The sequence below is a fragment of the Conger conger genome, chromosome 18 (genome assembly GCF_963514075.1).
Source record: "Conger conger chromosome 18, fConCon1.1, whole genome shotgun sequence".
NCBI classification, from domain to species: Eukaryota; Metazoa; Chordata; class Actinopteri; order Anguilliformes; family Congridae; genus Conger; species Conger conger.
The window spans coordinates 11,989,956-12,002,719 of NC_083777.1; the positions used below are offsets into that span (position 1 = coordinate 11,989,956).

Below are 12,764 nucleotides of genomic sequence, written 5' to 3' on the forward strand. Positions count from 1 at the left end.
ATTCATGAGCCAGGAGGCGTCCTTTGACGTCAAAACCCATGGGCTTTGACTTCGGTATTCTTGGCCTTGTAAGTCTGCCCATATATGGATTACCGGAAAAATGGGCTTTTCATATAACGGTCTCTGTCACAAACTGTGTCATTTAATATTTGGACATTTTCATCCGGACTCATTTCTCTCTTAAGCGGCACAGGGTCCACTGCATTCCAATGCCGCTTTCCAACTAAAATAATTATTTCGCGAGCCAAAAGCAAACCCCACATACATGTTGTATGTGTCACAGCTTGTGGTTCCATGAGAAGGGTTCCCAGACTAGTCAATGCTACCGTTACCCAGTAAATAAATTTAAAGCAACGACTGGAATAACTTAAATAGTGCACCATCTCCGTTCCCTAATGAATTTGAATAAGAATGATGATGTACGAAGATCTAAAGGATGAAGAAAAATAAAAGAAAGATGGCTAAATATTACATTGAAAAAAGAACTGCCGGCAAGATTGCATAATATGCCGGCACTATATAAGAGACATTATGCCTGTCTCCTGTTGACTTCTCCCACGGACCGAGCACTGACCGATCAGTGACAACGTCACTGCTAACGCGACATTATGTAGTTCGCCTGTCATTAAAAATAATTCGCCTACACCTTTGCTTAAATGATTTTGCGTTGCTTTCACAAATTACATAGTTTGGGTGATAGGTATTAGGGTTATAGAAACGAGACGCTGGTACGATACCTGGTTTGTTATATCGGTCAAGAGCAGAAAAGTCAATGGGAAAATGAATTGGGAAGTTCATCTTCTGGAACTGAGCGCAGGGCAGTGACGTATAAACTTCGGCTCCATTTGATTGACGAACATATGTCACGTGATCCAGTGTTGATTCTGGAATGGCTTCCTGTAGGACTCTAGACGTTTTGAAAACATGAAGAACTGTTCATTACGGCGTAATACAGCGGGACAACGTTGCCATTCAGGCATCCGTGGACATATGCGAAATAAATATAGGACAACAGAAAAAACGAGAAAGGAAACTATAATAAAAGGAAGTCAAAATGTTTATATTTCAGTTACCAGAAGACACACTGTACCTCATCCTTTCCTATTTGGATTGCAAATCTCTTTGCCGGTTTTCTCAATCTTGCAAGAAATTTCACCATATCACTAACCGTAACGTTGTCTGGAGGAGGATAGCCAAAAAATGCATTAACACTGGAATCACAAGACAAGCAACGGATATGTAAGATAACATTTCTGTCATGGTATTTAGCTGAATGCTCTTCAGTCATGGAGGCCGTCGTACGCATGCGATTTTACGTGATTACGTAGACATGTGCTTTGCTGAAGCGAATGGCACGTCGCCGTCATTTAGAAAAACGCGTAGTTTCTTTTAGTGCAGACAGAGCGTTCTAATTTTCTTATTTTAGGAAATGACGCATCTGCACTTAAAAGATTACGTATCATGAAATGTCCAATACATAATGAACATCACATTCTAAGCCATAGGATGGAAAAGAAAATAAATACTGTAGATTTGTATTTTAAAGAGCTGTAGCTTTGTTCTTGCTTTCTGAACTTACTGTAGTGTACGTTACAATAGGGCAGTGGACAAGGTGTCAGTAGTTTGCACTTCGGGAACCTGCTGTCTCTCTGACTCTTGAGACTATATTCAATCCCTTTGCATTTGTGTTTCCACTCCAAGTCCCTCTGGACAACAGCCTCTGCTAAATGGAGCAGTTGCTAAATACAGAATTAGCAGGTTTATATCTGTCAGAGGGAAGGGTGTGAGATGTGTTGTGGTATGTTAGTGACATGACAGCTATATATGCACTGTCAGAAGGACTGCAGATTAGAAGGATGTTGTCTAACAAGGAGTGATGACTCATTACAACACTCAATATTGATTTGGTATTTACTGTTGGGACTAATGTGAATGGTAATTTGCAATTTATTTTATTTGTTATGTACTAGAATTAATTCCTTGCATTTATATGGACAATGTCTGGTTAGGCTATAATGTAGGCCTATATATTTATATTTGTATTGTAAAATAGGAGCACTATAGAGCCCGCTAGATGGTTCAGAGTGTCAACGCTGGTCATGACAGCTTTTCAATTTGAAAATAGATTTTAAAAAATGTTTTAAATATTTCAACAAAAAGGTCCTGCTACTGTCTAACCAGTGGGGCTGACAGGCATGTATCAGAATTTAAAATCAGTAAAGCTGAAATGTACTCCGATTACTTGGGGGCCAGATTTCCTGATTGGCCAGAATGTTCTGGACTGGCTCACTTCCATTGTGGTATTCCTGTAGCTTCCCACATCATACGTTTCCTACATTAATGAAAAGGGCATTAATTAAATAGGCATTGCTTCAAGATTTTGGTTTGTCGTGTCACTGTAAATCCATTTCATGTCAGCGTTGACAACTATGGTTGACCACAACTCCCAGTGGGATGAAATCCTCAAGCTGCTTTTCCCCCATCCAGTTCCCTGTAGTGTGGTCAGAGACAAATAAGAATCCATAAGCTATCCATTATGAAACCATTAAAAATCATTTGATGTTAAATCCACTTGGTGATGAGTTAATATTTATTTTGTGGAAACTGTACAGGCTGAAATCACGGTCTTTTTGGAGATTATATTGATGGCCATTGTTATTTCCCCCCCCGGAATGCCTCGATAGTTTCTTCACAGTCAGATTCAGTAATGGGAATTCAAGGCTACAGTTATAAGAGCACATTGTGCTGTGGCCTCACAGGTTCAGTGATGATTTGGGCTTTGTGATTAATCACTTTCAGGTATCCACAGCTCTTGCTGAAGGACAGAGTGAAGTTCTCTCAGCACTGGCGCAAGGGCCAGTGTAGAAAGGAGATCTTGTTGAAGTGGAAGACCAAGTAAGTTCAGACAGATTGGTGGGCTGCTCCTTTTCAAGACTGTCCCTTGAAAATGTTGAAACCGTGAATTATTGCAGCTCACAAGCACCTTATGTATTCAGGGGGCTGGGTGCCAGTGTTTTTATATACGAGTTCTTGGAAGGGACTAGGGAAAAGCTGGCAGTGGTGTGCGACCGCAGTTTATGGAAGAGTCCCAGGCAAGACAACGAAAGCAGTGCGGCTGCGACAAACGCAGACCTTTTTAACGATTTCACAACATACTCTGCATCGCATTTTGTAGCCAAAATAGTGCAGTTGTTAAAAATATATTTCTGTGCAGTGTTGAGTTTATTTAATCAAACTGTCCGAAAGACAGATGCAGTAAATCACTGAACGAGAACAAGATGTCGTCTCATCTGCCCTGCAGTTCCACCCAGTTTCCATAATTGGCTAAGTTCTTTACTGAATAGGGAAGATGTGGAATTATTAATAAAATATATAGGCTTTTCTACACAACATGTACTTTGGTCTCAATGTAAATATTGAGACCAATATCAAGCAACATAGCAGAGGGAAAATTGTGTGCACAGAGGGCTGGTATGGAAAACGGTAAGGACTAAAGTGCACCTGTTTTTAATCCTTTCACTCCTTACAAAGCTTTTCAAAAAATGGAAGAACACCAAGTATCCAATTAGATAATTTGAATGATGTGGTTGTGTTCCTGTCTAGCTTGTTGCCATGGATGCAGTTAGACGGAGACGTGCTGTACCTGTCTCAGGCAGCGGACATCGGGGCGTACCACCTGCAGGGGGGCGGGAGGAGGCCGCGCGGCAAACCCGCCCTCCTGCACACCGGCCACAGCCAGGACGTGTGCAGATTTGTTTTGACGGACACCCACCTCATCAGCGCCGGAGGGTAACGTCTGACAATAGCCGCCGTTTACCGCTGGTTTTAAACAAGAATTCCCTTTCTTCTGACGCCGTTGTTTTCCCCTTCCCCCACTGCTTTTGAGGAATTGTTTTGCTTAGTCCCAAGAGTGATTTCAACTCAAAGAATATGTCGAAATAAAGTTGAATTGGGTTGTAGGTCTCCCATCCTGGGGTTAACAAACTGCTCAGAATTTCTCAACAAAGTGTTTTAACCCCTCAACGTGGGGGCCTGTAGCGTAGCGGTTAAGGGACATGACTGGGACATGCAAGGTCGGTGGTTTGATCCCCTGTGGAGCCACAATAAGATCCGCACAGCCATTTGGCCCTTGAGCAAGGCCCCTAACCCTGCATTGCTCCAGGGGAGGATTGTCTCCTCCTTAGTGGAATCAACTGTATGTCAAATGCCATTAATTTAATGTCAACTGACTCTTGGATGGTTTACAGTTGGTTTCCATCCTGCTTAGTTTCTGCGTAATGCATGCATAACTACAACTGTTTATTATCGGTTTTACATATTTCACTGCTTCCCATCACACATTCAACACATTGGCTGGGGTTCAGTTGACAGTTGTTCTTAACTTTGGTTAACAAATAAAGGCCCGAAGCCTATTTCAAAACCATTTGGTGAGTTCAGTCATTTAAACTGTATGGCATTTTACAGAAGTGTGCCTCTCTGCAGACCCCCAAAAGAAACTGTTTACCATGTTGACACAGGGTCAGCAAGGTTTGATAAAGAGACAGTGCTCCTCAATACAGGACTATTGCGCTGCCTCATTGGAATGCTCCCAGAACTGTTAAGTTAAAAAAAGTACAGTTTAAATCATAGGTTTTCCCACTTACTGTTTTAGGTGTTTTTAGAAAGCTGATGTTGGGGGAAACAGTTGGTGCCATTGGTGGTGTTGTACACTGGGTGCTGAATAGATCTTGAAATACCATTTAAAAATATACCACTGGCAATGCTACCTGTGTAAAAGGTACCTGTGAGTCAGCAGCTAGCTGTGCTTCAAGGGTTAACCAGGTTTGTTAGACGTACAGCGATGACATCAGCTGGAACATTGTTACCTCCGTCATGTCGTTAATACTACATTCAATTTATCATATTTCACATTTCCGCATTGGCATTCAATTTCTACATTGCGTATTCTATTTAATAAATTACAATCATTATAACCTGCGCCCTCTTTACTGGCACCACTGCACATTTAGTAGTTCAGAGTCCTAACAGACATACATAACCTGCAATCCATAGTCACATGCCTATACACTAGTGCTGTCACAAGATACACAATTGTAGCCGTTCCTTTGTTTAACTGTTAGAACAGAGGAGCGGTTAAACTAATGTTTGGAGTCAGATCCACAAGCAAACCTCTAATTAATCCTGTTCCAGTAGCGCTTGGTAAGGCTACACACGTTTCCTTCGCCTCTCAGATACTTCCACTTTTTGGTGTATTTGGGGGAGTTCCTACATATTTAACTCTCCAAACTGAGTTGGAGAAGAAAAAGCAAGTCACTTGTAAGTCAAAGTTAAGTATAAATGTTGAATACAGGCCGCTGTTTATTTCAACTGCTGAGGGAATGCAAATTAGCAGTAGTAGCATTGCACCTGGGATTTGAACTGGCAATCCTCTTGCAATGTTAATGGCGTTACAGTGGAAACTGTTGTGCCTTTCTGGTTAGGGCGCTACGGGATGGTAATCGCTCTTTACTTTGTTTCCCACTTCAGGGATGGTAAGATCATTCTTCATCACAGAAGGAATTCTTTCTGGGCGGAGTGTTCTGGCCATAACCAGGAAGTGAACTGCATCGACAGTAAAGGCGAGGTCATCGTTAGCGGGTCCAGAGACCGAACTGCTCGGGTAAGACGGAGCAAGCTGCTTGTGTTACAGAATCAACCTGCTTATTCAGCTCACAAATTTAAGAGCTTTAGATATACTTTATCAATTAGGAGCCCCCGCCCCCCATTCAGTAATTCAGTTTTTGAATGTAGATTTAAAATTTCAGTTTAACGTTCAAATATTCTATATAGCAGTATTTTTAAACAAATATTGAAAGCTAGATTTATTATTTTCACTTGATGACAAGCGTGTCAGGTGTTGTCCACTTGCTTGCAGGAATACAAGTCAAAATACTTACAGTGTGTCATTGTCAATTTCTATAATGGCTCACATACTGTAGGCATCCCAAGCCCTAGTTCTGGAGAGCCACTGGATCTGTAGGGGTCCCCAACCCTGGTCCTGGAGAGCCGAGTAGCAGAGTATGTGGCTCTCCAGGACCAGGGTTGGGGACCCCTGCTTTGAAGTAACCGGTCCCTGTCAAATCACCCCTCTATGCATACTGCCCTGTGGACATGGGTTAATAAAGGGCATGGCACAGAGGTCAGCTGTCCAGCTCCACAGACTGTTTAACACCTTTGTGTGAATTACAATTCTCAGCAAGCTCAGCAGTCAAGTATTAAATACACACATTTTTATGTTTATTTATGTCTACAAATTTAAATTAAAAAAGCTTATTTGCAAAAAAATTTAACAAAGTTTTCAAAGTTGACATTAGGGCTCCATTGAGTAAAACAGTGCCTGAGGAAGTAGAGCTGTTTGAAGGGTATTTGATAAACACACTCACGCTGAGACAGAGCAAGTTTCAATAAGGATTCATCACAGCTGACAGCATTGCTCCCAGCGGGGAGGGATGGCACCGGTTCTGGTCCTGACGTAGTGGATGGGAACGGAGAGAACCTAGCTGAACCATCGCTGTAGCTCTGGAATGCGGTGCCAGGTTGGCAGCCGGTCACCAGCTAAAGTACTACACACAGCTACATTACATTGTGTGCTCCTGTGAGTGAACATTGTGCACAGGAAGCAGGCAAAAATTTGGATTGGAAAATGAATTACATACATACATACATACATACATACACACTAAAACGTTTTAGCCGAGAATAATTAATCGTTTCAATTTTAAAAGTATTTTGAATGTCAGTTTTGAGAAGACATTGTCTGTCTAAAGGAGGGTATTTATTGTATTTGTAGTGGTTACATTTTGAGCTGGATGTGCATGACCTTTTTTATTTTTTATTTGGACTTTTTCCAACATTTTCACATCCAAAGTCAAATATGACTGAATACAAACATTTAGTCTATTTCATTCTGTGGCAGGATGCAAATAGAATGTTTAATGTATTCATTGAATCAGCCATTCTGGATTGCACAGTGTAATATATTTTGTTTGGCCATCACAGAATATGCTCATAATTATTAATAACGTATTGTTCCACATACTGGTTTCACACTGTGACAGTTACACCAGTGCACTGCATACCTATGATTGTGGGCACTATGAAGGTACTGATGTCTATTTTGTATGTCATGTACATATATTGTGTGCATGGGCATGTGTTTTTATGTTATTTCCATTAAGGTCATGGAATTCTTCGCCAAAGACAAACTTCCCTTTAGGGATAATACATTTTATCTTGACTTTTAAGGATGTACTTCCCAGTATGTTTCCCACAATAAATTGGGCTACTGTAGTGTTCCTTTCCAGTGTTTTTAAGGGGCCTCGCTGGGCTTCTTTCATTTTTACAAAGCCATTTGTAAAAATGTACAAAAGCAAAATGATTTGTCGTCATGTTCAGCAGTCCCCATTTGATCATCCCTTGAAGAAAACGTTTAATTCCACCAGCGGCCTATACCGTTCCCAAGGTGCACCTGTGACAGACAGCACCAGTTCATTGTATTCTTGGAAGCAGTTTTATGTGAGGAACTCATTTCACTCCATTTTCTTTCCTTATCAGATATGGGCACTGTCATCAAATCGACTTGGAGAATGCTTGCACACGATTCAGACTTTTGACAGGGTTTGGTCTGTGGCCATAAGTCCATCACAAAGGTAAGAGCATCATATTCCTTTAAGTGTTTATTGAAGTACTTATTCAGTCAGTCCTCTTGGTGTTCTGCACAAAAGCCTAAAAATGAAAATCCTCTCTGCATGTATAAATTATTCTGTGGTTCAAAGTTATCATTAAATGCTCATGTTCACGCATTCTACTTTTAAGTTCCAACTCGACATAAATTCAGTGTCAAATTAGAAAGAAACTGAACTTGGAGGAAATGGCAAAAGACAGGGAACACCAGCACAGGTGGCCAGACCTTCTATAAAGAGTCTTCAATTTATTGCTGGGGTTTGCTTTGAAGTCAGTGGACACCTCTGAAATGCAGATGGCGGAGAATGCGATCCCAGCCCTGGATGCTGAGGAAGCAGGTTTCCGTGCCCTCGTGGCCCAAACCGCGAGCATCGCTCCTGATTTACTGCGTCGCGCGCACGGCTTTGACCTTTCTCGTGACGCGGAAGAAAAAGAAAACGCTTGAAATTCTCCAGCGACCATGAATTTGGGTCACGCGGTGTTTTCCTTTCGATGTTGCCGGCGGCCCCCAAAGCGCCCCGCGCCGCCGTGGAAGCTCTCCGCGATCCGGTCCTCGTCTAGCGCGAGGACGAATCGACACCCGCTAAAAGAAGTGCACTGGCCATTTTGTGCGAGGTGTTCTAAGCTCAATAATATTTGTGCAGCCAGGTTTCCTCTGACAAGCCGGTTCCTACGGTTCAAACTAGTAGCTCTGTGTAATGCAGCGATGCATATGGCAGATGTGTTTTTGCCTAACGAGATGGCCTCATAAAAAGAGAGAGGAAAAAGAACAGCGGCCGGATATCATGGCGAATCGGGGTTACGTTAGCCGCTGCTTTGATTGCTGGGCCATGTACACACCCACACACTTAATGGCCCACAGGCCTGTCAGACAGCCCTGCAGGCCCATGCCTTCTGCCTCCTACAACACGCCAGGCCGCCGCTTTTGTTCTGTTCGCTTTAAAGCAGGAGGCATAAATGTAAACAAACTACACCCCGAACGACAAAGGCCGTCTTGCCCGGACTTGTCGATCCCGGGACCGTCAGTCACCGCTGCCCGGCCAGACCAGAGCCGGAGATCCCGAGACGGCCGACCGATTTATTTAGCCTGGGTGCCCCCGTCTCCTCAGCCAAGAATTTAAATTTCAGAATAAGAGACGATTATCCACGTCATTAATTCTCCCAATTTGATGGCTGAAATAGCAGGTCGTGAAACAGACTGCTGACTCCAGATAAAGGAAACCGCTCCTCTTAACATATTGACGGCGGGAGAAGTTAATTAAAATTCCCAGGGATGAAGGTGTCAACTAACCTATAAACCCATGGCTTTTAAGCGAGTCGCTGATGGGGCTCGCGGAGCGGACAGATGGAGGGAGGAAGGGAGTAGCGTTCGGCGTGGTGCTTTTCTGTCCCTCAGTCTCAGGCCGTTTAAATAACCAACCCAAACAGGGTTTCCCCTTTTTTTGCCAGAGAGTATTCGTTGCTCTGTGTCAGTTTTGTGGTGCAGTTCCCTCTCCCCTGAATGCAAAACACCCTCTGCGGGACCACGTTTACCTCGGTGTTCTTCAACCGTGGTATATTAACAAGCAATTATCTGAGACCTTATTGGAGTGACTGATAATCAATTTGATTGTGAGTGATTTTGCAGGCAGAATTGTTGCCTTAATTGTCTTGTAAGGGACATTGTCTACTAATGCTGCTATAGACCTCGACAAAAACGCTCCACAGTTTCTCCAACTTTACTTCTCATCTGTATGACAATTAATACAAATAGATGTGGCTCAAAGTCAACAGTAAGAATTGTTCTGTTACTTCGAAGCTTCTAGGCCATAATGTATGTGAGGCACTTGTAAAAGGTTCCTTCAAAAGCAGGCCTATGTAGTTGAAAACAGTGTATGAGTCCTTTAAGGAGATGCATGGTTCAGTTTGTAAGTAATAGTTTTGACTGTTTTGAATGTAATCAGCTTTTTAGTTTGCTTCTAGTCAACTTTTCATTTGATTGGTCAAGATATGAGTTTTCATGAATTAAGTTTTAGTTGGCTCCATTAAAGAGATTTAAAAGTAATATAGCCGAACATAGGCAAATGCATTTCCTAAAACAGGCCCTTGTCATGAATGGAAATATGATGGAACCTGTGTTTTTTCATTAAGGTGCAGTGTGGAAAAAAATCGAGCCTCCCCACTGTTGTGGGGGTGGGTTGACATGTATCAGGTTTTACGTGTGTGCGTTAAGGGCAGAAGTGACACACACGCTGAATGTTTTGCCCTGGAGCGGTGTTGAAAACGAGAAGGTCAGTCCGTGTGGGGGGGGGGGGGGGTGGTGATTACACAATGCGTGTTTTAATTTGGAGAAGCTGAGGGAAGGAGAAAGGGAGCCCCTTGTGTTGCAAATGTAATTGTTCCAGCTTCACGCTCGAGGTATCTAAAGAGCAGGGCACTGAGAGGGACACGCAGCTGCAGCCAGAGGGTCCAGGGAGGAACCCGCCCGCGTGCCCTCGCTACTGCTCAACGCCTCAGACACGGCTACAGACACTGCTACAGACACTGCTACAGACACTGCTACAGACACTGTTACAGACACTGCTACAGACACAGCTACAGACATGGCTACAGACACAGATAAAGACACGGCTACAGACACAGATACTAACACTGCTACAGACACGGGCACAAACACTGCTACAGACACAGGCACAAACACTGCTACAGACACGGGCACAAACACTGCTACAGACACGGGCACAAACACTGCTACAGACACGGGCACAAACACTGCTACAGACACGGGCACAAACACTGCTACAGACATGGCTACAGACGCCACTACAGATGCCGTTACAGACGCCGCTACAGACCAACCAGATGGTCAACTCCTGCGGCCTTTCTTCCCTTCTGTTTTACTCGACTGGAGTGCCCAGGGTAGTGCCTGGGGCTTCCGGTGGTTCAAAACACGGTTCAGAAAATGTGTTGACATTTTCAGAAGGTAGATGCGTCAAGTTGGAAAGTTTCGGTGGAAGAGAGGTCACACCTACTATGTTAGGAATAGGGAACTGAACATCTCGACTGTAGTCTGTGTTCAGGAGCTCAGGTGTTAGGGAAACCAATATCAAACCCAGCAAGCGGAGGGAGAAGAAATAAGTCAGTGGGTGAAAGGAATTCTGGGCCTTGCTATTTTTCCAGCAAACTGCATCTCAGGCTTCTATTACTGGGATACCATGTGCATCTGAAGCCAGGCCTGAGTCGATTCCCTGTATCTCTACAACATCCACAGCGCACCAGACCCTTAGCTTTCACGCACTTTGAATTCTCTCTTTTCTATGATTGCCTTTCAGGTTGGAATTTTTTGGGTTACACGGTCCACTGCTCACCAGCCTGTTCGGGTCTGCCCCACAGAACAGAACCCAGGCCCGTTATCAAACTCATTTAAATCTTCGACGATAGCAGCAGAAGTAAAATCGCACCTCGGCAGACGGTAATCTTTTGCAAGTGTAATTTCGCTTTGTTTGCTGGAACGACGAAGGCCCCCCGGTTTAAACGTAGACCCGTCGGGCGGCGGGCGAGACGGCTCCTCTCGCGGCGTGTCGTCGGAGACTAGCCCACCCGCACTCTCTTCATTTGGACAGCCGGCGCTTCTCCCCGGCTTTCATTTACCAGCCCGTATCAAAGGGGCAGTGGCCATGCAGAACACCAAGAGTGACCCAAATTATTTCTGATTCTGGGTCTGTTACACAGGGGTCCGCCCCTTTTTCTGAGCCAGGCCTTTGTCTGCTTCAGCCCGGCTGCCCGTCAATGCAGATTCCACCGCCCTTACTTCTGGAAAGTTCTGATTGCTACTAATAGTTCCTCATTTACATACTCTCTTTCTCTATTATCTCTGAGACTGTTTTTGTTCAGCTGGTGTGTACCTCTGGGAGTTTCAGAACTTACATGGTTTGCTTTATTGCGAGAGTAAATGGAGTGCCATAATCCTTTTTTCTTGATGCTGTTGTTGTTGTTTAAGTCTGCATACCTAAACCACTGTTTTAGATTTCTGTGATTATAATCTAATAATAGCTCTAGACCATGGTTTACTTTTTATTTTTTATTCTTGCTAACCTCTTTGAAATTATTTTGGACATGCTACAATATGAAAGGAACATAGCTTGGATAGAAATTTAAAGTGGTCTCATTGGGAAAAAAATCTCCTCTGTCTTGAAGTGAAAAGTAATTCACTGAATATTAAACTGTCCTACATACTTTCCTCTCCTGCATTCTGTGTGAGGGAAATCATTTTTGAGACTTCCCTCATAAAATACTATAAACCTATCTGTAATATTACGCAGTTTGACAGGAAAAAATACTAGCTTCTATAACAGGTCTTCTTGCTAAACAGGCATGAATTCTATATACTGAACTTTGTACTGGTAAAATCACCAGTAAATAGACTGTGCAGTGCAGAATTTTAGAATGGTTGTCAATAGGTTTATCAATGTGTATCCAAAGGTTTCGTGAAAATCTTAGTTTTGCCTGTCAATAATAATAACTTCATACATTATTTAAAGAAACTGCATACTGCACTTTCAATACATGTCATGTACACACATTAATAAGTTAGATTCTCTTTTCGCAATATACAGCTACTTGTGCTACTTGCCATTAACTAATGTAGTTGTTAACACAAAATAATAATGTTCAAATACATGAACAAAGTTATACTGAGTAACTTCTCAGCAGTTGGTTAGTTAACAGCTACATTAGTTCATGCCAATTCCAGTGACATTTTTGGAAAGTGTTGCCAATGAATGACTGAATAAACTTGATTTACTGCAAAAAGATGAAGGAAATCCTCTCGCTGTTGCCACTTGTTAAAGTATTACAGCATCCTCTTGTCTACTGCATACTTTAAATTGTATTTTTTGTTGTGGTTGATTTGGTTTGAGCATTCTCTGTAAATATCCACTGTAATATTTCAGTCGCAGTGATAGAGTAGATCATTTTACTACTCTTGTCTTTGGAATACAAGCATCATCAATGATGATGCAGTAATGAATACAGCATATGTCAATACAAATAAAAAGTAACAA

The 12,764-nt window shown here is 42.7% G+C and overlaps 1 protein-coding gene across 1 annotated transcript in view; it reads left to right on the forward strand.

The window, feature by feature from the left end:
* The first annotated feature begins 892 nt into the window (after positions 1-892).
* Positions 893-12,764, forward strand: part of fbxw4 (F-box and WD repeat domain containing 4) — a 34,147-nt gene continuing 22,275 nt past the window's right edge. Inside the window, exons 1-5 of the mRNA XM_061228566.1 lie at positions 893-1,239; positions 2,800-2,895; positions 3,604-3,789; positions 5,527-5,659; positions 7,594-7,688. Of these exons, the coding sequence (XP_061084550.1) occupies positions 1,055-1,239; positions 2,800-2,895; positions 3,604-3,789; positions 5,527-5,659; positions 7,594-7,688 (695 nt within the window). The 5' untranslated portion in view covers positions 893-1,054. The remainder of the gene's footprint in view (positions 1,240-2,799; positions 2,896-3,603; positions 3,790-5,526; positions 5,660-7,593; positions 7,689-12,764) is intronic.